At 49.0% G+C, this 24,571-nt stretch overlaps 1 protein-coding gene across 1 annotated transcript in view; it reads left to right on the plus strand.

The window, feature by feature from the left end:
• The first annotated feature begins 301 nt into the window (after positions 1–301).
• anapc1 (anaphase promoting complex subunit 1) overlaps positions 302–24,571 on the plus strand; it is a 34,414-nt gene continuing 10,144 nt past the window's right edge. The window contains exons 1-34 of the mRNA XM_056609603.1: positions 302–604; positions 1,303–1,542; positions 2,190–2,357; positions 3,600–3,642; positions 3,913–4,016; positions 4,393–4,469; positions 4,596–4,669; positions 4,823–4,962; positions 5,549–5,667; positions 7,518–7,649; positions 8,020–8,277; positions 8,846–8,926; positions 10,484–10,574; positions 10,842–10,907; positions 11,641–11,793; positions 12,159–12,293; positions 13,407–13,467; positions 14,859–14,914; positions 15,287–15,418; positions 16,032–16,106; positions 16,574–16,681; positions 17,153–17,298; positions 18,499–18,590; positions 18,882–19,030; positions 19,305–19,383; positions 19,578–19,611; positions 20,478–20,554; positions 21,112–21,290; positions 21,590–21,685; positions 22,144–22,283; positions 22,666–22,784; positions 22,869–22,999; positions 23,291–23,431; positions 23,694–23,846. Of these exons, the coding sequence (XP_056465578.1) occupies positions 1,327–1,542; positions 2,190–2,357; positions 3,600–3,642; positions 3,913–4,016; positions 4,393–4,469; positions 4,596–4,669; positions 4,823–4,962; positions 5,549–5,667; positions 7,518–7,649; positions 8,020–8,277; positions 8,846–8,926; positions 10,484–10,574; positions 10,842–10,907; positions 11,641–11,793; positions 12,159–12,293; positions 13,407–13,467; positions 14,859–14,914; positions 15,287–15,418; positions 16,032–16,106; positions 16,574–16,681; positions 17,153–17,298; positions 18,499–18,590; positions 18,882–19,030; positions 19,305–19,383; positions 19,578–19,611; positions 20,478–20,554; positions 21,112–21,290; positions 21,590–21,685; positions 22,144–22,283; positions 22,666–22,784; positions 22,869–22,999; positions 23,291–23,431; positions 23,694–23,846 (3,825 nt within the window). The 5' untranslated portion in view covers positions 302–604; positions 1,303–1,326. The remainder of the gene's footprint in view (positions 605–1,302; positions 1,543–2,189; positions 2,358–3,599; positions 3,643–3,912; positions 4,017–4,392; positions 4,470–4,595; positions 4,670–4,822; positions 4,963–5,548; positions 5,668–7,517; positions 7,650–8,019; positions 8,278–8,845; positions 8,927–10,483; positions 10,575–10,841; positions 10,908–11,640; positions 11,794–12,158; positions 12,294–13,406; positions 13,468–14,858; positions 14,915–15,286; positions 15,419–16,031; positions 16,107–16,573; positions 16,682–17,152; positions 17,299–18,498; positions 18,591–18,881; positions 19,031–19,304; positions 19,384–19,577; positions 19,612–20,477; positions 20,555–21,111; positions 21,291–21,589; positions 21,686–22,143; positions 22,284–22,665; positions 22,785–22,868; positions 23,000–23,290; positions 23,432–23,693; positions 23,847–24,571) is intronic.

Consider the following 24,571-nt stretch of genomic DNA (forward strand, 5'->3'; position numbering starts at 1 on the left):
ACACAATGACATAAGGACTTGTCATTCACATGTTCATTGACACAGATATTAACTTTTGAGAGATGAACTAAAGATTTTGAGCATGAGACTGGTTTTTGCAGTTAATCCATGGTGTTTTGCTATTTGTACGAATTGTTTTGAGGAATGGACTTACTGATTTGCAAATGTCGAGGATGATTAGAGAAATGTATCATAGCGAGCGACAAAAACTGTATTATTATTATTATTAATATTGCCAGAGAGCGAGCTCTGTGTTGCTATTGGCTGACAGCCTTTCGCTCTGTGTCACAGTGCGCGAGGCTGTCGGGAAATCCAATATGTCCGCGACTGTTTGAAAAGCTCCAGTTTACAAACATAACATATCATAACATAACAAAACGTAACGTAACATTTCAGCATTGCTGGTCTAAGACTAGTAATATACACAACAGTGTTCTAGTCCAGCAGCAGCAGCTCACCAGCTCCTGTCCTCACTGGGAGCACTGGGAGCAGCTTCATTGCCTGGTTGTGTGGTACGAGCGGGAACGAAAACAGAGGACTCCGACACAAGAGCCAGAACCTACCTTCTCACCAGGTGAGGAGCCTCCTGCCTCCTTGTCACCAGGTGAGGAGCTTCATGTCCTCCTCCTCTTGAGTTTACAGCTGCTCTGTGCTAGCTGCCATGCTATCCAGCTCTTCAACAACCTCACCTAGCATGCTAACCCTGTTAGCAGTGAGTTCAGTACTGCGCTGCCTGGCTAATAAACCTGTCGTACTAGGAGAACTCTGGATCAGTGTATTAGTACTAGAAGAACTCTGGATCAGTAAATCAGTACTAGAATAACTCTGTATTAATACTTGAAGAACTCTGGATCATTGTATTAGTACTAGATGAACTCTGGATCAGTGTATTAGTACTAGAAAAACTCTGGATCAGTAAATCAGTACTAGATAACTCTGGATTAGTGTATTAGTACTAGATGAACTCTGGATCAGTGTATTAGTACTAGAATAACTCTGGATCAGTGTATTAGTACTCGAATAACTCTGGATCAGTGTATTAGTACTAGAATAACTCTGGATCAGTGTATTAGTACTAGAATAACTCTGGATCAGTGTTTTAGTACAAAGAATACTGGATCAGTAAATCAGTTCTAGAATAAATCTGGATTAGTGTATTAGCTCTAGAATAACTCTTGATCAGTGTATTAGTACTAGAAGATACTAACTCTGGCTCAGTGTAGTGTCGCTCTATTAGCATAACAGTGTCAACAGTTTCTCACCTAATGCTCCAGTCTTAGTAAACTCTGGTTCTGTCCTCAGAAATAATGCTGAAATCTGGACCTCATGTCGGAAGTCGTGTTTGAAGAGCCAGCCACGATGATCTCCGCCGGGGACCTGCAGAGCTTCGTCCCGTTCGGCCGCGACCACTGCAGGCACCATCCCACCGCCTTCAACCTGCAGCTCCGCCTGCTGCAGCCCGCCTCGGAGCTCTGGGCCCTGGAGGGCGCCGCCAGCCTGGTGGGCTCCCTGCAGGAGGTCTCCCTGCACGAGAAGCTCCAGGTACCGCCTGCTGGGCCGCCTGTTGGTCTGCCTGTTGGTCTGTCAGCCTGTCTGCCTGTTGGTCTGTCTGTCTGTCAGCCTGTCTGCCTGTTAGTCTGCCTGTTAGTCTGTCAGCCTGTCTGCCTGTTGGTCTGCCTGTTGGTCTGTCTGCCTGCTGGTCTGTCAGCCTGTCTGCCTGTTGGTCTGCCTGTTGGTCTGTCTGCCTGCCTGCTGGTCTGTCTGCCTGTTAGTCTGCCTGTTAGTCTGCCTGTTAGTCTGCCTGTTGGTCTGCCTGTTAGTCTGCCTGTTGGTCTGCCTGTCTGTTGGTCTGTCTGCCTGCCTGTCTTCCTGTTGGTCTGCCTGTTGGTCTCACGTCTTTTGGTCTGCCTGTTGGTCTGTTAGCCTGTCGGTCTGTTAGCCTGTTGGTCTGCCTGTCTGTCTGCCTGTTGATCTATCGATCTGCCTGCCTGTCTGCTTATTGGTCTGTCTGCCTGTTGGTCTGTCCATCTCTCTCTGTCTATCTCTTTGTATTTCTACTTGTCTATCGGTGTAACCCTATGACTCTTTCTGAGAAGAAAGATGGTTCCATCACCTATCAACATGTAAACACATTTACAAACGCCCACACCTGTGAACTAAGGCTTCTCATCAATGGGTTTGATTGACAGGAGAGCTGGCAGCTGAGGCACGGCTGTGTGGTGGGCGGGCCCGACGAGGAAGCAGAGTTTGAGGAGGAGCTCTATACGGCAGGAAACACTGTGGTGTGGACCCATGGCAGCCGAGCAGAGGCGTCCAGCGTCTACAAGGCCTTCACCGTAGACACACCTGTCCAACAGGTGGGTCTGTTTTTTTTTTTTTTTGTCATTGTAATTAAAGCATTCACCGTTACGGGACGCTTACTATGCAAACTATCTCAGGGCCGCGGGCCTTCCCCGTGGTCGAGGAATAAAGACAGAGCGCCACGGCCATGAGCAGTGCAACAATGAAAAGCAGAGTATCTGTTCATAGAATTGAAAGGGAAACCCATGTGTTTAGTTTGCTTAGAAACAATATCACTCATGAACGATTTCAACTTAAGTCGCCACTACAACTACTACAACTGCACTGGATATGATGACTTAATGTTAGGCCACTTTTTTTCCGGTTTGTGCCATCATTGACTGATGATGTATGTGAGCCCTTTGTACTGAAAAAAATAGTTGTTTTTTCTAAAACAAACTTTTTGCATTTTGTCGTTTAACAAGACTATAGACATGTTAAAATTACATTTTTAGCATGGATAATTTGGTTCAATGAACATACAGACATATACAGATATTTTGTTCTTATTTAGAATAGAGATGGGCACGCGTTCACCATCGATTAATCGAAATGACGTGGGGATTCGACTTTAGCTGTAGCGGATTGTTTTTTAATTTTAGCCTTTTTTAAATATTATTCACTAGCTATATTAATAACGTATTGTTCATTAAACATGTATACTAATGCCATTTAAAATATGTAAAGTAGAAAGAAAGAAAAAACACAATTGCAATACCTTGGATACGTATTTGTGCCTTTGCGCATCACGTAGTTTAAACTTGCAGGCAGCGCGCAGGGCTTGATTGTTAATCGCTTCCGCACCCGCCTATTCCCCGACCACGTAGATATGCTCATGTTTTTGAACAAGAATGAGTGATACAGCAGGTGGGCTTGTGTTTGATGTTAACTGGAAATGTTTTCGACATGCTGTATTTCGGCCTTACACATAATATATTTTAGTCGATGTTCTGTTATATGCCCATGTGCTGCAAGTGGAGTTCTGTTGATATCCAAGCCCACCCATACTTAACATTTTTGCCGTTGGGCTTCAGTTACTTGAATCTATTCAGTTCGTGCCTTCAATTTACTTGAATCTAATTTCTATTTGGGCCTTAAGTATGCAATACTGTTCATTCATATTCCACATTGTGTTTAACCTCATCATATAGTCAGTATTTTGTCTTTAGTATGGTGTAACTCTGTTCCTCCACACTGTGTAACCTCATCCTATCGTGTATATTGTGTCTCTAGTCTGGTGTAACTCTGTTCTTCCACAGGCCCTGTGGTGTGACTTTACTGTTCCTCAAAGTAAGAACAACGGTACGTCTCTAGGGGTTCTCTTGAAAAAAACTTGCAACGTAGTACATGGTTCTGATTAGTGGTGGGGGGGGAACAATCTATTCTGCTCAGTATCGTGATATTTTGCGTACTCGATTATCTCGACAGAGTAGCCCCTAGTATTTCAATACTTGGGGCTCTAATTAAAATGCTTTGATGTAGCATGTGGAACTGATGTAACATGTAGCTCTGATGTAGCGTGTGGTTATGATGTAGCGTGTGGTTCTGATGTAGCGTGTGGTTCTGATGTAGCCTCTTCAGGAGGCTCGGAACAGACAGTGTGCATCCTGGAGAGCAGCTGTTTGAACGTCCACAGCGTCACTGGGAAGGACTTCATCTCCCCTCTCCCCTTCCAGGTAGGAGTCCCAGTCACACGTTCACACATTCAGCCAGGGCTGATTACTGAAGGGCTAGCCTTCTATTACCCATCACATGTACTGTACTGGCTCCCCTCATGTAATGACTCATCACAGACTGACTCATCACATGTATTGACTCATCACATGACTCATCACATGTAATGAATCATCACATGTACTGACTCATCAAATGACTCCTCACTGACTTGTAGTGTGTGTATTATCACATGTACTGACTCATCAAATGACTCCTCACTGACTTGTAGTGTGTGTGTTATCTTGTAGTGTGTAATCTTGTAGGTTGTAGTGTGTGTGTATTCTTTTGGGTTCTAGTGTGTACGTTTATATGTGTAATCTGGTTTTGTGTCTCAAGGTGTCTCATCTGTGGGCGACAGCATTTGGTCTCCTGTTGGAAAGAAAAAACTCAGATCCCCTGCACAGTTCTACCGGGTACACTCTCTGTCTGTCTGTCTGGCTCTGTCTCTCTGGCTCTGTGTCTCTGGGTCTGTGTCTCTGTGTCTATCTGTCTGGCTGTAGTTTTGTGTGTCCCCACCTAAAGGTGTGTTTGTGTTTCAGTGAGTCTCTACCGACGGTGTTCAGCATGCGCCACCCTCTGGATGAAGTAGCTCCTGTAGTGTGGAGACCAGCAGGTACACTACACACACACACACACACACACTCACACTCATTCTCACACTCACACACACACACACACACTATGTGTTTGTTCCAACGGGTTCAGAGGGCATCCAGTCTGTGTGTGTTCACTTACCTCTGTGTGTGTGTGTGTGTGTGTGTTCCAGGGGGGTCGGATCGTGTCCAGTATGTGAGTGACAGCAGCCTGAGGCTGGTGTTCAGCAGCGCCAAGCCGTCCATCCTGCTCTGCTTCGACACGATGCAGGGATTACACTCCATCTGGGCGCTACGGCCCGTCACGCACCAGGTACACACACTCACCCAAACACTCACACCATCCCTCAGGTTAGGCTTTGTGGTGCTGATGGAGGGTGGTGGAGGTTGTGGAGGGTGGTGCTGATGGAGGATGGTGGTGCTGATGGAGGGTGGTGCTGATGGAGGGTGGTGGTGGGTGGTGCAGATGGAAGGTGTTGGTGGTGGTGGTGGGTGGTGCTGATGGAGAGTGGTGGTGATGGAGGGTTGTGATGTAGGGTGGGGCTGATGGAGGTAGGTTGTGATGGAGGGTCGGGTTGATGGAGGTAGGTTGTGATGGAGGATGGGGTTGATGGAGGTAGGTTGTGATGCAGGGTGGGGTTGATGGAGGTAGGTTGTGATGCAGGGTGGGGTTGATGGAGGTAGGTTGTGATGGAGGGTCAGGTTGATGGAGGTAGGTTGTGATGGAGGGTGGGGTTGATGGAGGTAGGTTGTGATGCAGGGTGGGGTTGATGGAGGTAGGTTGTGATGCAGGGTGGGGTTGATGGAGGTAGGTTGTGATGCAGGGTGGGGTTGATGGAGGTAGGTTGTGATGGAGGGTGGTGCTGACTCTACCTCCCCCTCTTGGTCTTCCTCCCCAGGAGCTCGTCGCTGTGGTGCGCTGTCCGTCAGACCAGTCCCTCTTGGCTCCAGGCTTCTTCAGCTCCCACCTCCCCAGCACATCTCCTCTGGACTCCCCTAGTGGCCCTTTCACCCCTAGGTACCAACTACCAGCTCTAGAAACTAACTACCAGCTCTAGATACAAACTACCACCCTGTGGCGGCTGGTGATCAGAAATGATGGGGGGGGGGACACTCCTCGGCCAAAAAAATAATACTAATCTTGAAAATAGTTATAGACGGGGGTCTCGGGGTCTCCCCCCCCCCCAAGAAATAAAATAATTTGGTAGATTTGATTTCCTGTATTCTGGTGCATTGTGGGGATGGCCACTACCTATGACCTACTATTCATTCAGATTCATAGCCTACATCTTGACTTGCAGGGCCTGGAGAACTTACACTGCATATACAGACCTACTTTATGGCCGTATGGCCTTTATTCCACCAGCCATTGCTATTTTACCCATTGTTGTTATTCTGACAAATCATGATGTCTGTCCTATAGCGTCCATTTTTTGTGAGCCTCAATATCTACTTCAAATGCAGTTAGAAATATGGGACAGTTGCTTCATTTAGTTTATATGCTCCAGGCCGAAAGACTTAATTAATAAGTAACTTACTTGCTCCTTTTAAGTATAACATTGCTTGGGGTGTCCAATTCCTCCACTGAAATGGGTGGAAAGTAGGGCTGCTCGATTATGAAAAAAATCATAATCACGATTATTTTGGTCAATATTGAAATCACGATTATTCAAACGATTATTTTTGAGTTTGAAAACATGATGTATTTATTCAGCATGACTCTCCCAAAAACACTTTGGAACTGAGAACTTTGAAATTTGCCTTAAGAAAATACACAAAATGGTCAAAACTAAAATAATGAACAGATATGTATCCAGCTGTTCTGAATTTACTATAAAACAAAAACAAAAAAAAATCGATTGTATTCGTTTTTTGATCGTTTGACGCTAAAATCAAAATTGAGATTCGATTATTCGCCCAGCCCTAGTGGAAAGTACAACTCTCTGCTAGTTAGCGATCTATCTCTTCTCTACATGTAGTTGTGTTGCGCGAATGCTGCTGAGGGAGATAGTCAATTTGATTGATTCGCAGAATTGTCCAATCATGTGGTGATAACAAAAAAGAAAAGCAATACAATTGGCCTGGGGCACACATTGGTGCGACCCAAGGGGGATTTTTCTTGCGCCAATGAAAAGTTTTCTCTGCTAGATAGACAGCAAAAAGTTAGCGAGCTTACATTGACTTCAACGTGGCCGGCGCCCCTGACTTGGAGGAGAACTTTATTTCGACTGACCAATAACTAGCCTAGCCCAAATGTATTGACGTTCAGACGCATTTAAATGGTTGCTGGCAGTGGCAAGTATGGTCTATCACACAATTAAACAAGGATAAACGCTATGTAGTTTTGTTGATTTATTTCGTATTTATAATAGTTGATTCATAATTGGCAGATATATTCGAATGAATGTTTCACGGAGGGGCGGCGCCCTAGCGCCCTCTATTGACCAACCGCCACTGCTTGCTACCACCCCTAGAAACTAACTACCAGCGGTTGGTACCGTCTACCAGCTCTAGATACTTACTTCCAACTCTAGGTACTAACTACCCCCTCTAGGTACTAACTACCCCCTCCAGTCACTAAATACCACCTCTAGGTACTAACTCAACTACCACCTCTAGGTACTAACTACCACCTCTAGGTACAAACCCAACTACCACTTCTAGGTACTAACTACCACCTTTAGGTACAAACCCAACTACCACTTCTAGGTACTAACTACCAGCTCTCGGCAGTAACTGCCACCTCTAGGCATTAATAAGTTGCTAATAGGTTAATGAGTCCTTCAGCGGAGTGGCGCGGCCGGCAGGCTACCTACTGAGTGCTCAGCTCCCTGCTCATCTGTGATTGGTCCTTGTCTCCTCCTCCAGCTCTGTGGCTGGCATCAGCTCTCCCCTCCACTACACGGCCTTACGCGGTCACCACAGCAGGATCATGACCTCGTCCCCCGGCGCCCACTCCAGGGTCCAATCTCCCAGCATCTCCAACATGGCCGCCCTCAGGTGGGTGACCGGCAGAGGAGGGGAAGGGTTCTCTGGAAACACCGGTTCAGTCTACACCGTGTCCCTCGGTCCTCGGCCTCCAGCCTCTCTCACTCTCCCTACACCGTGTCCCTCTGTCCTCGGCCTCCAGCCTCTCTCACACTCCCTACACCGTGTCCCCCGGTCCTCGGCCTCCAGCCTCTCTCACTCTCCCTACACCGTGTCCCTCTGTCCTCGGCCTCCAGCCTCTCTCACACTCCCTACACCGTGTCCCCCGGTCCTCGGCCTCCAGCCTCTCTCACTCTCCCTACACCGTGTCCCTCTGTCCTCGGCCTCCAGCCTCTCTCACACTCCCTACACCGTGTCCCTCTGTCTTCCCTCTGGCCTGCAGCCGCTCTCACACTCCGGGCATGGCCGCGCCCTCCTTCTCCGGCACGTCTCGTTTGTACGAGTCCTTCCACGGCCAGGGCTCCAGGGGCCCCTCCCCCGGCCGGGGCCCGTCCCCCAGCCGGGGCCCCTCGCCCATAAGGGGCCCGTCCCCCAACAGCACCTCCAACGACACCCTGCTCCTGCCCGAGATGGAGCCCATCCTCCCAGACCTGTGCATGGACCAGCTCTGGGCCGAGCCCCCGGGCCCCGGCCCACACAGGTAACACACCTGTAACCCCACTGGACCCCCCCCCCCCAAAGGTCACCCCTCTAGACCCCCCCCAAAGGTAACCCCTCTAGACCCCCCCCAAAGGTAACCCCTCTAGACCCCCCAAAGGTAACCCCTCTAGACCCCCCAGGTAACCCCTCTAGACCCCCCAGGTAACCCCTCTAGACCCCCCCCAAATGTAACCCCTATAGACCCCCCCCAAAGGTAACCCCACTAGACCCCCCCCCAAAGGTAACCCCTCTAGACCCCCCCCAAAGGTAACCCCTCTAGACCCCCCCCAAAGGTAACCCCTCTAGACCCCCCCCAAAGGTAACCCCACTAGACCCCCCCCCCAAAGGTAACCCCTCTAGACCCCCTCAGGTAACCCCTCTGGACCCCCCCAGGGTGACCCCTTTAGATCCCCCCCCCCCCCCCGTAGCCCCTCTAGACCCCCTTAATAACCGCTCTGGACCCCCAGTTTACCCCCTCTATACCCCCCCCCCAGGTAACCCCTCTAGACCCCCCAGGTAACAACCCTAGACCGCCCAGGTAATGTGTGTGTGTGTGTGTCTGCGTCCAGTCCAATGGCCTCCAAGGTGTTCCTGACCACTGACTTCTGCCAGAACAACTTCCTGTGTTTCCTGGTGGAGTCTCAGCTCCGGTATGTCTCTCTCGCTCGTTCTCCCCCTTCCTCCCTCTCTCTCGCCCTCTCCCCATCCCTCGCTCTCTCCCTCTCTCCCTCTCCCTCTCCTCCTTCCTCTCTCGGTCTCTCTATCCCAATCCCTCCCTCTCTCTCGCCCTCTCCCCATCCCTCCCTCTCTCACCACCAGTCCCACACCCTCTCTCTCCCCATCCCTCCCTCTCTCTCTCCCCATCCCTCTCCCCATCCCTCTCGCTCGTCCTCTCCCCATCCCTCACTCTCTCTCTCCCTCTCCCCATCCCTCACTCTCTCTCCCCATCCTTCTCTCTCGCCCTCTCCCCATCCCTCCCTCTCCCCATCCCTCACTCTCTCTCCCCATCACTTCCTCTCTCTCTCCCTCTCCCCATCCCTCACTCTCTCTCTCAATCTCTCTTGCTCTCACTCCCTCCTCTCGCTCTCCCCATCTCAACCTGCACATGTAGCTCACTAAAGTACAAGGCTTGTGGCAGCGGTGTGACGTGTCTCCTTAAAACAAAAGAATGATTAGCTTGAACCCGCAATGGTCCAATTAAGGAATTAAATCTGAAGATGAACTTAATGGCTGCTGCTGCACACGTTAGATAAGAGAAGGAAAATAATCCCTTTCTCCCTCGACTGGGAAAATGGATACAGCTCCATGTTGGCCCAAGCTAGAGCTACAGCTACAGGATGTTAGCCCGAGTAAAGATACAGCTACATGATGTTAGCCCGAGCTAAAGCTACAGCTACATGATGTTAGCCCAAGCTAGATCTACAGCTACATGATGTAAGGCTAGGTTGGTTCACCCTAGGGCTGGGCGATATGACGATATCATACCGTGGACGATATGAAAGTGTCTACCGGGAGAGATTTGGCCATATCGTTTATACCGAGAGAGAAAAAAAATAAAAATGGCGGTGGATGGAACTGCAGTTAACTGCAGTTGCGCCACAACGGGGCCCTGCAGCAGAGTGCTTAGCTGTAAGACATTTAACTATTCCCAGAAGAAGAAACTTCACCAGCCAATGTGCTTTCAGGTAACGTAACCTGCACGTAATTTGAGGTGAGGAAGGCAGGAATCATGGCGCAGTTAATGACAGATTGTTCGCTACTTTCTCCTTTGTAAGCATGGAAATTCAAGTTCAAAATAAAAGAAAAAACTGATCAAATGTGAAGTATGGTTATTTTAAGCCATTTATTATTTTAATTTACTTCAAAAATACCATATCGTGATATATATCCATATCGTGATAGAAAATTACTCATATCGTGATATAAGATTTTGTCCATATCGCCCAGCCCTAGTTCACCCTACCTCTTATGTTTTGACCGGGAACATAAATGACTGATTTTAGATGAAAATAAGGAACTTATAACCTCCAAACGGAGTTGCTATACTCAGGACGTTATGCCGTATCAGATGATTATAATGAAGGCTTTTCAAGGCCATAAACAAAGTGGTTAGAAAGTGGTTTGAAACTGGCCAGCGGACAGCTAGTACAATGGAAATTATCTCCAATCGCCCTAGTGTTGAATCGGTTGTTTAAACCTCCCCACAGGTGTGTGAAGTTCATCCAGAGTAACGACCTGTCTCGCCTCATCTTCACCTCCGTGACCACCATCCCAGCTACCGACGCCGCGCCGCTACAGGTAGCTCACCACGCTAACACACCACGCTAACACACCTACTCCAGAGTTACCATAACCATATCAAATAGAGTTACCCTAACTAACTCTTAACCCTATCATCCAGAGTTACCCTAATTAACCCTAGCCCTATCATCCAGAGTTACCCTAACCCTATCACCCAGAGTTACCCTAACTAACCCTAACATCCAGAGTTACCCTAACCCTAACCCTTTCATCCAGAATTACCCTAACCCTAACTCTAACCAACCCTTACCCTGTCCTCCACAGAGCATCAATGCCATGCTTGTCCTGGAGGCTAACAGCAGCCTGGTTCTGTACACTGGAACAACAAGGGTAATGTATACTATACATGCTAATAGAAAGTAATATAAAATGATGTATCTGTATATATAGACTATTCTAATACTGGACAATATAATGTTTACTAATACTGAAATTTAATATATACTAATACTGTATTGCATAAGTTTATATATAGATTAGTGCTGTCAAGCAATTAAAATATTTAATCGCGATTAATCGCATTAATGTCATAGTTAACTCACGATTAATCGCTTTTTTTTTATGTGCTAAATATCCCCTGATTTCTTTGTCCCTTAATTTTTCTCATTTTAATACATGTACTGAGCAAAACAGGACGATACAAAAAAAAGCCTGTAGTGCAATTAAACATTGAACATACAAACATACTGCCTTGAACATAGCAGTCTACTGCTATGTTCCAGGCTACTACTTCTTTGTTTTTAGCCACAAAAAATAATAAAAATAAGCATTTCTTTTTTTTTATTAATGAATTGTGTTAATCGCGTGCTAAAAAAATTAACGTTGTTAAGATTGGTTTGTGTTAATGTGGTTAATAACGCGTTTAACTGACAGCACTAATATAGATACAATGCCTGTATGTAGAAGCTTATTGTGGCTTTGATATAAATCTTTATTTATCTAGTTCTTAGTCTATAGATATAGTCGTATAGCACCGCTGAAGTCAACAGAAGCGTTTTTTTTTCAGGTTAATATAAACTATATATGTAGTATGTATTGAAGTCAACAGAAGCTGTGTTTTCAGGTGAGCAAGGTGTTTGTTGCCGGTCTCCTGTCTCCCTCGTTCATCCGGTCTGGCCACGCCCATCGGTCTGGCCACGCCCATCACGTGAACATGCCCCTGACCAGCGCTAGCACACCTGCTGCACCTACAAACCGTCTGCCACGCCTCGACCAGGTAACTTTATTAGTACAGCCCTTTATTACAGTCTCAAAACCAGTTAGCTTTATTAGCAAATCCCTTTATTACAGTCTCTAGACCAGGTGACTTTATTAGCATATCCTCTAGACCAGGTCACTTTATTACAGTCCCTAAACAGGTAAAGGTCCCTTTATTAGTATACCCCTTTATTACAGGCTCTAGACCGGGTAACTTTATTAGTATAGCCCTTTATCACAGTCCCTAGACGGGTAACTTTATTAGTCCAGCCTTCTGTGACAGTCCCTAGACAGGTAACTTTATTTGTGCAGCCCTGTGGGACAGTCTCTAGACAGGTAACTTTATATGTCCAGCCCTCTCTAACGGTCCCTCTTCCCCTCCAGGTGGTGATGCCCTCTCCCCTCCCTGAGCCCAGAGGGTCCACTCACAACCAGGGTTCCTGGCTGGAGGACTACAGCTTCCCCCAGAGTCCTGCTGTCACGGCCTTGAGGGACGCCGTCTCCAACAGGGTCACTCTGGTACGGCTCTAACCCCAACTCTAACCCCAACCCTGACCCTAACCCCGTCTCTAGAACGGCCCTAACCCTAGAACGGCCCTAACCCTAGCCCCGTCTCTAGTACGGCCAAAACCCTAATCCTAACCTCACTCTGGTACGGCTCTATCCCCAACTCTAACCCCAACCCTGACCCTAACCCCGTCTCTAGAACGGCCCTAACCCAAATCCCGTCTCTAGAACGGCCCTAACCCCAACCCTAATCCTGTCTCTAGAACGGCCCTTACCCCGTCTCTAGCACGGCCCTAACCCATAACCTCGTCTCTGGAACGACCCTAACCCAAACTCTGACCCTAACCTCGTCTCTAGAACGGCCCTAACCCCGTCTCTAGAACGGCCCTAACCCTAACCCCGTCTCTAGAATGACCCTAACCCAAATTTTGACCCTAACCTAGTTTCTAGAACGGCCCTAACCCCAAACCTAACCCCGTCTCTAGAACGGCCCTAACCCTAACCCCGTCTCTAGAACGGCCCCAACCCTAACCCTAACCCCGTCTCTCGAACGGCCCTAACCCTAACACCGTCTCTAGAATGACCCTAACCCAAACTCTGACCCTAACCTAGTTTCTAGAACGGCCCTAACCCCAACCTCGTCTCTAGAACGGCCCTAACCCTAACCCCGTCTCTAGAACGGCCCTAACCCTAACCCCGTCTCTCGAACGGCCCTAACCCCAACCCTTACCCCGTCTCTAGAACGGCCCCAACCCTAACCCCGTCTCTAGAACGGCCCCAACCCTAACCCCGTCACTAGGACGGCCCTAACCCTAACCCTAACCCCGTCTCTAGAACGGCCCCAACCCTAACCCCGTCACTAGAACGGCCCTAACCCTAACCCCGTCTCTAGAATGGCCCCAACCCTAACCCCGTCACTAGAACGGCCCTAACCCTAGCCCCGTCTCTCGAACGGCCCTAACCCCAACCCTAACCACGTCTCTAGAACGGCCCCAATCCTAACCCCAAATCTGACCCCTACCCCGTCTCTAGATCGGCCCCAACCCTAACCCCTTCTCTAGAATAACTCCTCATGAATCATAAGTTCTGTTTATTATGATCTCAATGTCTGCTCTCTGACTGCAGGAGGTCAACAACGGAACCATGTTCAGAGTGTCCATTCCTGAGATCTGCACCTCAACCCTAGGTAACGCTAACCCTAACCCTATACACATCCACCCTTCACACCTCCATCCTACAGACCCTCTACCCTACAGACTCGACACACCTCCACCTAGGTCTTACACACATCCCTGAATATAGCACCACTATGAAGGATTATGAAACACTATTATCTCTGTTCCTCTCCATCTTTGACGTTCATTATATCTGACATTAAATAAAATACATTTAATTGGGTAACATCTTTATCTTTCTTTCCATTTTCCCTTTTTCCTTTCTCTCATCCCTCAAATCTAACCTGTCTGTCTCTCTACTTGTCTGTCCCTGTGTGTGTGTGTGTGTGTGTGTGTGTGTGTGTGTGTGTGTGTGTGTGTGTGTGTGTGTGTGTGTGTGTGTGTGTGTGTGTGTGTGTGTGTGTGTGTGTGTGTGTGTGTGTGTGTGTGTGTGTGTGTGTGTGTGCGAGCGAGCGCCACACACACAGGGCTGAGTCACTACACTTAGTTGTGTAATGAGGTTGGAGTGGTTTTCCTGCTGCACTGACGTAGTCCAGACTGATTAAAGAACCAGGCAGAGGAGGGGGAGGAGATGGGGGGCTTAGTGGTTAACATGATGGAGCTGACGTTGCTTCAGACCCGACCCCAAAGTCTCCCAGCCATGGACCCAAATAGGTTAGGGTCACTCTCCACCTAAATGGTTAGGATCACTCTCCACCTAAATGGTTAGGGTCACTCTCCACCTAAATGGTTAGGGTCACTCTCCACCTAAATGGTTAGGGTCACTCAGCACAAAAATGGTTAGGGTCATTTTCCGGGCTTGTTGCTTTGTCAGTTGACCAGCTAGTAAAAGAGCAGCGATCCAATTAGTCACAGAGCACTTAACCAGTTGGTCACAGAGCAGTTGACCACCTAGTTAAAGAACAGTTGACCAGTTGGTCAAAGAGCAGTTAACCAGTTGGTCAAAGAGCAGTTGACCAGCTAGTTAAAGAGCAGTTAAACAGCTAGTTTGTTCATAATTTGTCGCTCCACCTTCCTGGAGGTACTATGAATGTAGGGACCAGAGCGCTGTAATGGGGGGGTCCTGGGGGTGGGTGGGTGTGTGTGTGTGTGTGTGTGTGTGTGTGTGTGTGTGTGTGTGTGTGTGTGTGTGTTAATTGATCACCAGATGAGTTGTGGTGCTACTAATGAGATGGCCTTTATCAGGGTCTCACCTGACCTTTCCATCTCCTCAAGACCAATTTCAGACGACTGCTGCACCCCGATTGGTCGGCACTATCAATTACATAGAAAATTAATTAAGGTTTCACAGATTTTTCAGCACAACCAGTCCTGCAGTCTTCCCCTACCACTGTCTTCTACTGGTTATACTGGGAGCTGCTGAGTACAACCACAGTGAAACTGTTAATTTGTCCTATTACAGTGAGGAAGTGCCTGCAGGCCATTCGATTCATCCTACCCAAGGATACAGCTATGAAGGTGAGGAGACACAAGCATGGAACCACCAGCCAGCCAGCACCTCTTACAACCACATAGCACTTCTTAGAACCACATAGCACCTATGAGAACAACTCAGCACCTCTTAGAACCACATAGCACCAAAATGGTGGTGAGTGGTAGAAAGTTGTGTTGTTTGTGTTCTAGGTTCTAGTGAAGTGGTAGAACGTTGTGTTGTTTGTGAAGTGGTAGAACGTTGTGGTGTTTGTGTTCTAGGTTCTAGTGAAGTGGCAGAACGTTGTGTTGTTTGTGAAGTGGTAGAACGTTGTGATGTTTGTGTTCTAGGTTCTAGTGAAGTGGCAGAACGTTGTGTTGTTTGTGAAGTGGTAGAATGTTGTGTTGTTTGTGTTCTAGGTTCTAGTGAAGTGGTACAACACGTACAACGCCCCCGGCGGGCCCTCTGCCCACGCCGAGTGGAACCAGTTCGTCACGTGTCTGCTGAGTCTGCTGGGCTACAACACGGAACACCTGGGGTGGACCCGCAACGTGAGGCTGCACACCGCAACACAACACCGCAACACAACACCGCTACACAACACCGCTACACAACACGCTACACATCACCACAACACAACACCGCAACACAACACCGCAACACAACACCGCTACACAACACCGCAACACAACACCGCAACACAACACCGCAACACAACACCGCAGAACAACACCGCTAATCAACACCACAACACAACACCGCTACACAACTCTGCTACACAACACAGGCCACACAACATCGCTACACAACACCGCACCTCCATACACAAAACACTGTCAACACCACACCTTCACACACCTCATCACCGCACAACACCGTCAACACAACACCGTCCACACAACACCGTCGACACTTGGTCCCCACCACAGTATCATCAACACAATAAAACAAATAATATGTGCTTTCATGATTCTTTGCTCTGTTTAAATGTGGTTCTCCAGGTCAAATCTGTGAGTTCCTGGTAATGCCAGTAATGAGACCTGCTGCTGTGGAGGGGTTCCTGCTCTTGCCTGAAGTGGCTTTAAGGGCTGCCTTTTTAAAAAGCATAGAGACTGAGGACAATAGTCAAAATAAAGCTGTTGACCTTGCCCTCTCTCTCCTCAGCTCTGTGTTGAAGTGCCTCTCTCGCCGGTGATTGCTGCCAAGAAGGCCCGTCCGTCAGACGGGGGATCTGATGAGGTGGGCTGCGGGACCCCAAGAGTCGTCTCTTGTTCAAACCCAGCATTATCGTAGCAACAAGATTGTAGTTTTCCTACCAACAAATAGCCTGAACTGTGTTCAGCACCTCCCTGGGATGGGGGGAGGGTTAATACTCCTATCAGCTGACTGGCTAGTCGAGGCAGAGGGAATCCTTTGAACCTGGGAAAACACTGTGGTTATCAGTCTCCCCGCCCCACCGAGCCTGATAACCATAGCCTTGGAAACACATTCACATTCAGGGAGAAAGTATAACCTGGTACTAAATGTTCTGCATACTTTGGGTGGAGATTCGGCTTTAAATGCTTAATCTGAAATTTGGATTATAGTAAATACAAATGTTTTATGAGGAAATTATTAGATTATGCTTTTTATTTCAAATTAATATTGCATGATTCAATTATTCTATTTTATTAATTTATTCTATTTACTGATGTGTTGGTATGCAGGACTGGGAGTATTTGTTGGGCAGTCAGTATCATCGACAGCATCAGTCGGTCTTTGGTCCAACAGAACCACCCCCATTGGTCGCCACGGAGACGGAGGCCCCAACCACCGTATGTATATCAAGGATATGGAGTCTGTGTACCAAGGAGTATGAGTGGAGACTGTATCAAGGTGTATTAGTGAAGACTAATGTAAAGGTGTGTTAATATATACATCATTCGTATTCTATATTGACACTGGTTTTGCTCATTCTTCTCTCCTCCGTCCCTCCTCTCTCCTCACTCCTCCTTTACCTCTCTCCTACTCCCTCCTTCACCTCTCACCTCCTCTATCCTCACTCCTCCTTTACCCTCCTTCACCTCTCCTCCCTCCTCTCTCCCCCTCCTATCCTCCTCCCTCCCCTCTCTTCTGTCCCCCTCTTCTCCTCCTCCCTCCTCCCTCCTCTCTCCCCTACCTCTTTCCTCTCTCCCCCCCTCCTCCCTCCCCTCTCTTCTGTCCCCCTCTTATCCTCCTCCCTCCTCTCTCCCCCTCCTCTCCTCCTCCCTCCCCTCTCCTCCTCCCTCCCCTTTTCTCCTCCCCAGGTGTGCGTGGACTCCTCTGCCCCTCTGTTCTCCTTCCTCCCGTCCCTGTTCCACGTGCTCCACCTCATCTACCAGGACCTCCAGCTGGACAACCTGCAGCGGAGCACCGCACTCACCCTGCTACCGCTGCTGCACCAGCTGGCCCGGTGGGTGGGGGGGGTGTGTGTGTGTTCTTTGTTGTGTGTGTGTGTGTGTGTGTACTTGGTCAGGGTGTGTGTGTACTTGGTCATGATATGTGTGTGATCTTGCTTGTGTGTGTGTGTGTGTGTGTGTGTGTGTGTGTGTGTGTGTGTGTGTGTGTGTGTGTGTGTGTGTGTGTGTGTGTGTGTGTGTGTGTGTGTGTGTGTGTGTGGGGTGAATTGCCCTGGCTGAGTGTTCACATCCCCAGCACTAATTCAGACACATGTCATTAGATGTTCGTGTCCTGTCCACACATTAACTCAATCCATTGTCTTGAAAATGTGATGCCCATGATGTGGTCACCATGACAACAAGGCTGAACACAATAACATGGAAAGCAGAAATGTCTTATTTTTATCATTATTGAATATACTACACTATTAACCAGAATCAAACCCTTATGGCTTAGAACACTGGATGGAGAGTAGTACCAGGACCTAGACCACTGGACCTAGACCACTGGACCTAGACCACTGGACCTAGACCACTGGACCTAGACCACTGGACCACTGTTAGGACCTAGACCACTGTTAGGACCAGGACCACTGTTAGGACCTAGACCACTGTTAGGACCTAGACCACTGTTAGGACCTAGACCACTGTTAGGACCTAGACCACTGTTAGTACCTAGACCACTGTTGGGACCTAGACCACTGGACCTGGACCACTGTTAGGACCTAGACCACTGCTTGGACCTTGATCCCTGGTCCTAGGTCGGCCAGGGCTCGCTATAAAAGATGCTTAAATATACTCCAGGGCTAAGTTAAGTGTAAAGTAAGAGTGGTTGGCTCCAATCAGAGCAGCCAAACATTGTTGTTCTCCTGCTGATTAGAAAGTATTGATCATCAGAGGCTAAGCAGCTAATGGGTGTGTGGTGCTAACAACAAACCTTTAGGATCGCAGCCTCTCTCCCTGAGAGAATCCATACTTGATATAGAATTAGAAATCAATTTATAAAATCATCATAACGATGTAATATATCACTGCGTCATCACAGTGAACCCGCCCGGGGTCGCGTTGAGGCGGTGAGGTGTTGATGCAACAAGCGGGGTCGGGCTGAGGCAAAGCGCGTGGTAACCCTGAAGTTAGGTGTCGGGTCGGGGTCGAGCCGTCTGACGGGTTCAACCCGAGGGGTCGCGGCGAAGTAACCGTGTTCTGTTCCACAGGGACCTCCGCCTGGACCAGTACATCGATCTGTACTGGAGAGACTACCCAGAATTCATCAGCAACCTCAAGGAGTCCTGTCTCATTGACCAGGGTAAGGCGTGCGGTAGCTGTCCTAGTCTAAAAGAAGGTGTTACGTTAAGTCTTACAACCGGCCCTGTTGAAACTTACTCTTACACATAGCGCACCCATTCACTCACGCTTTCACCCTCACATTCACACACAGACATCGGTATTAACCGAGGGAACAGCCAGCTGGGAGTTAGGGTGAGGTGCATTGCTCAGAGGAGGAGCTAGGGGACATAGGGGAGTTAGAGGAGGAAGTATTGTGTTCTATTAATGTCGGTGAAGGGAGTTCCTGATAATCCTCTCTCCTCGCTCTCAGCTCTGATTGGTCAGATGGTCCGTCCGTACTACCTGAAGGCGGAGCCTCCCAGTGTCTTCGGCTGGTTCAGCAGCTGCCTCTGGGGGGAGGAAGTCCCACCCTTCCCCTTACTGCCGGGCATCTGTGAGAGAACCAGGCTGCTTGTTCTGGTACCAACCAACCTGTCTGTCTGTCTGTCTGTCTGTCTGTCTGTCTGTCTGTCTGTCTGTCTGTCTGTCTGTCTGTCTGTCTGCCTGCTATTTAATATAACTAGTTATGATCTCTGTTCTATTATAACTAGTTATGATCTCTGTTCTATTATATCTTGTTATCTCTATTCCGTCATAAAAATTTGGCCTGTTAAGCCCTTTGAGACTGTAATGGTGATGAAGGGCTATTTGAATTGAATTATCTAATTATGATCTCTATTCTCCTTAACTCCAGAGCTATGCGCTGTACATCGTTGGAGACGTGGAGGCCACATCCTCTCACCTTCCCAAGTACCTGACCAGGCTCTCTGCAGGTATGTGCGTATGTTTGCGTGCGTATGCGTGCGTATGCAACAGAGGCAGACGGGTCATCAGTGGGTTAACTCGGTCTGTTCTGTGATTCAATAGAAGATGCATTCAAATCCCTGGTGATTTCATCAGGACTCATCAGACTAACAGGAGCTGAGGACGACTAACTAATCTCTCTCCCCGCCCTTCCCCTGAACAGGTCAGAAGACCACCACAGAACCATCCAGCCAAAGGTAAACTATGATAAATATGGTAATAATAGCAGATTATTAAAAAAACCCTGTTGTTGTGTTCAGTGTTCTTCTTCTTATTGCTCCACGTTCTCCGGTTCTGCGTGTTGTCAGTGTTCTTCTTATTGCTCCACGTTCTCCGGTTCTGCGTGTTGTCAGTGTTCTTCTTATTGCTCCACGTTCTCCGGTTCTGAGTGTTGTCAGTGTTCTTCTTATTGCTCCACGTTCTCCGGTTCTGAGTGTTGTCAGTGTTCTTCTTATTGCTCCACGTTCTCCGGTTCTGCGTGTTGTCAGTGTTCTTATTCTGTTTTGTGTGTTTGAGTGTGGTCCTGCTGCCACCTGAGTGGTACCAGGTGTGGTCCTGAGGGGTACCAGGTGGTCCTGTGGGGTACCAGGTGTGGTCCTGAGGGGTACCAGGTGGTCCTGAGGGGTACCAGGTGGTCCTGAGGGGTACCAGGTGTGGTACCACTGTACCGGGTGTGGTCCTGAGGGGTACCAGGTGGTCCTGAGGGGTAGCAGGTGTGGTCCTGAGGGGTACCAGGTGTGGTACCACTGTACCAGGTGTGGTCCTGAGGGGTACCAGGTGGTCCTGAGGGGTACCAGGTGTGGTCCTGAGGGGTACCAGGTGTGGTACCACTGTACCAGGTGTGGTCCTGAGGGGTACCAGGTGTGGTCCCGAGGGGTACCAGAGGTGGTCCCGAGGGGTACCAGGGGTGGTCCTGAGGGGTACCAGGTGTGGTCCTGAGGGGTACCAGGTGTGGTCCTGAGGGGTACCAGGTGGTCCTGAGGGGTAGCAGGTGTGGTACCACTGTACCAGGTGTGGTCCTGCTGGTAACATCAGGTGTGTTGGGTCTGTATTGTTCGTCCAGACCAGGTCCCAGTGGTGCTGACCAGCTAGGAGGTTCCAGTCTTGCTGAAAAACTCATTCTTTGGCTCTCTTCATCAGGTGAGGCTTACATGTAATATACAGTCTACAGCTCTGATTACCCTCACCCTAACCCTGATTAAAGGTAATATTTAGTCTACAGCTCTGATTAAAGGGTTAGTCTAGAGCTCTGATTAAAGGGTTAGTCTAGTGCTCTGATTAAAGGGTTAGTCTAGAGCTCTGATTAAAGGGTTAGTCTAGAGCTCTGATTAAAGGGTTAGTCTAGAGCTCTGATTAAAGGGTTAATCTAGATCTCTGATTAAAGGGTTATCTAGAGCTCTGATTAAAGGGTTAGTCTACAGCTCTGATTAAAGGGTTAGTCTAGAGCTCTGTGATAAAGGGTTAGTCTAGAGCTCTGATTAAAGGGGTTAGTCTACAGCTCTGATTAAAGGGTTAGTCTAGAGCTCTGTGATAAAGGGTTAGTCTAGAGCTCTGATTAAAGGGTTAGTCTACAGCTCTGATTAAAGGGTTATCCAGAGCTCTGATTAAAGGGCAAGTCTAGATCCGCCCTTTCTGAATAAAGGGGTGGTTTAGTCTTGAGCTCTGTCGCTTTAATGATGCCTCCTGTGATTGTTCAGGATTCACTCTGAAGGACCTGGAGACAGTCCCCTTTGGGGTCGCTCTGCCGATCAGAGAAGCCATCTACCGCTGCCGGGAGCAACCGTACTCTGATTGGTCCGAAGAGGTCTGTCTGCTGATTGGAAGACAGGATCTAACCAAGCAAGCCCACAAGATGAGCCTGGCGAACAGCAAGACTGTGAGTTCAGTTCAGCCTTTCCGAGACATGGCTGTGTCTCATGCCTGATGACTGAAGCCCTAGAGGCAGACCCAGTATTAGCTTCAGTACCAAACATTGTCTCTCATTGAAAAATAGTACCAAGGAAAAGCGAAATAGTGTGTTGGCGTGTTAGTTTGGCAGGCCACTGACTTCGGGTGATCAAACATGAAGGACATATATTGAAAGAAAAACAGAACATACAAAACAGTGAAACGGCCACCCCTACAAAATATATTGTGTAACTTAAAGGGTGTGTGTGTGTGTGTGTGTGTGTGTAGTCTGTAGGTTCCGTTGTGTCCCTGGAGCCTTCCTCCTCATCCTCCTCCACAGAAGCAGACGAGGAAGAGGATGGCATGTCTGACATCTCTGGGGAGGTAACCAGTCAGACCAGTATTCAAGTCACACCAGGAAGAGGACAGCATGTCTGACAATAGGACTGAAACCCGATGAGGAATGAAAACAGCCAGATACTTCCTTAATGTCAGCCCTCATACCGCTGAATAGACTGTAACTAACCACCGCGGGGAAAGACATCACGAGTCGACGGCAGTCTGGCTGCCCTGCAGTACAGCGCCCCCCCCTGGTGGCGTCATGTGGCACTGCAACAGAAACGGTCCATGTGAATGTGGTCAAGAAAGTTAGTTTACTGCTGTTGTGCGCTGGACTTCATGAGGAGTTAGCAGTTTGATGTTTGATATCTTTTCCATGTATCAATTGCAGTGAGTTTTTGTGCTGCTTATTGCAAGATTAGATAATTCCCAGTAGTAATAATGATAATAATAATAACTTTATTCTATGAATACGAATGAGCCCCCTCTCCTCCCCTCCCCAGGTGTCGGGGCTGATCTGGAGCCAGGACCAGCGGGTTGAGGAGGTGCGTCGCCTCCTCCAGAGCTCCAGGCCGGTCCGGGTCCGAGTGCAGCAGCTCCCCGAGGTCTCGGACCACGACTTCATCGAGGAGAAGGAGAACAAGTAGGACTGTCTCTCCCTGCTGGTCTCTCTCCCTGTCGCTATTCACCTGACTGTACTTGTCACTCTCAGCCTGTTTCTCTTCCTGACTCTACGCGTCCCTCTTTACCTGTCTCTACAGCTGACTCTGCTTGGCTCTCTACACCCGTCTCTCTCTAACTGACTGTCTCTCCTCCAGACTGCTCCAGCTGTGTCAGAGGACCATGTGTCTCTACCTGTCTCTCTCTAACTGACTGTCTCTCCTCCAGACTGCTCCAGCTGTGTCAGAGGACCATGTGTCTCTACCTGTCTCTCTCTAACTGACTGTCTCTCCTCCAGACTGCTCCAGCTGTGTCAGGACCATGTGTCTCTACCTGTCTCTCTCTAACTGATGTCTCTCCTCCAGACTGCTCCAGCTGTGTCAGAGGACCATGTCTCTCCCTGTGGGCCGCGGTCTCTTCAGCCTCTTTTCCTACCAGCCCGTCCCCACGCAGCCACTTCCTGTCCCTAAACTCAACCTCACAGGTAACCACGCAGCCACTTCCTGTCCCCCCCCCTACCCCCAGCTCTCAGTGTGACAGGACGTTAATGAGGAGGTGTGTCTAACAGGCCGGGCTCCGCCCAGGAGCACCATGGTGGACCTGAGCAGCGGCAACATCGACGTCCCGGCCAACATGACCGCCTGGGCCAGCTTCCACAACGGGGTGGCTGCCGGTCTGAAGATAGCCCCCGCCTCCCAGGTACTGTAGCCCCGCCTCCCACTCTAGCCCCGCCTCCCATATGCTCTCCCTCTCTCCTCCTCTTGTCCTCTTCCTCCTCTCCTCTCTTCCCCTCTCCTCCTCTCCTCCTCCTCCACTCTCCTCTCCCCTCTCCTCTCCTCCTCCAATCCTCTCCTCTCCTCTCTCCTCTCTCCCCTCTCCTCTCCTCCTCCCATCCTCTCCTCTTCCCATCCTCGCCTCTCTCCTCTCTCCTCTCCTCTCTCCTTGTGTATTTATGTTTTATATGTAAGTCTTCTTTATGGTTGCTGTTAGGTGGACTCGGCGTGGATCGCCTATAACAAACCCAAGAGTCCTGAACTGGCCAATGAGTACGCAGGATTCCTCATGGCTCTGGGGCTCAACGGCCACCTCACCAAACTAGCCACACTCAACATCCACGACTACCTCACCAAGGTACACTCACTCACTCACTCACTCACTCACTCACTCACTCACTCACTCACTCACTCACTCACTCACTCACTCACTCACTCACTCACTCACTCACTCACTCACACATGCACACACCACCTCTCTAAGGTGCACACACACATGCACACACTACCTCCAAGGTGCACACACAAATGCACGCACCACCTCTCCAAGTGTACACAGTGTGGTAGTAACAGTGTTGTAGTAACGGTGTAGTACTCATGTTGGTCACTCTGTGTTTCAGGGCCATGAGATGACCAGTATCGGCCTCCTACTGGGCGTGTCCTCTGCCAAGCTGGGGACCATGGACATGTCCATCACCCGGCTGCTCAGCATCCACATCCCTGCCCTGCTGCCGCCCACCTCCACCGAGCTGGACGTCCCCCACAACGTCCAGGTACTGCCCATAGCGGCCAGCATACAGGCTAACACACAGGCTAACTACTGCTAACACGCAGGCTAACTACTGCTAACACGCAGGCTCACTACTGCTAACACACAGGCTCACTACTGCTAACACACAGGCTAACTACTGCTAACACACAGGCTAACTACTGCTAACATACAGAGTCACTACTGCTAACATACAGAGTCACTACTGCTAACATACAGAGTCACTACTGCTAACATAGCGGCTAACATACAGGCTAAATACTGTCAACATACATGCTAACTACCACCCCATAGCGGCTAACATACAGGCTGACTTCTGCTAACTACGGCTAACTACTGTGCTTCTCGGCTAACGTACAGGCTGAATACTGTCAACATACATTCTCCCTACTGCTAACATACAGGATAACTACTGCTCTATAGTGGCTAACATACAGGGTGTTTTGTATTGCGTTGTGTGTAACCAGGGTGTGTTCTCCAGGTAGCAGCTTTCCTTGGCATTGGGCTGGTGTGTGTTGGGTTGTGTTGTGTGTTTTGTGTTGTGTGTAACTAGGGTGTGTTCTCCAGGTAGCAGCTGTCCTTGGCATTGGGCTGGTGTGTGTTGGGTTGTGTTGTGTGTGTTGGGTTGTGTTGTGTGTAACCAGGGTGTGTTCTCCAGGTAGCAGCTGTCCTTGGCATTGGGCTGGTGTGTGTTGGGTTGTGTTGTGTGTGTTGGGTTGTGTTGTGTGT

The sequence above is a fragment of the Gadus chalcogrammus genome, chromosome 15 (genome assembly GCF_026213295.1).
Source record: "Gadus chalcogrammus isolate NIFS_2021 chromosome 15, NIFS_Gcha_1.0, whole genome shotgun sequence".
NCBI classification, from domain to species: domain Eukaryota; kingdom Metazoa; phylum Chordata; class Actinopteri; order Gadiformes; family Gadidae; genus Gadus; species Gadus chalcogrammus.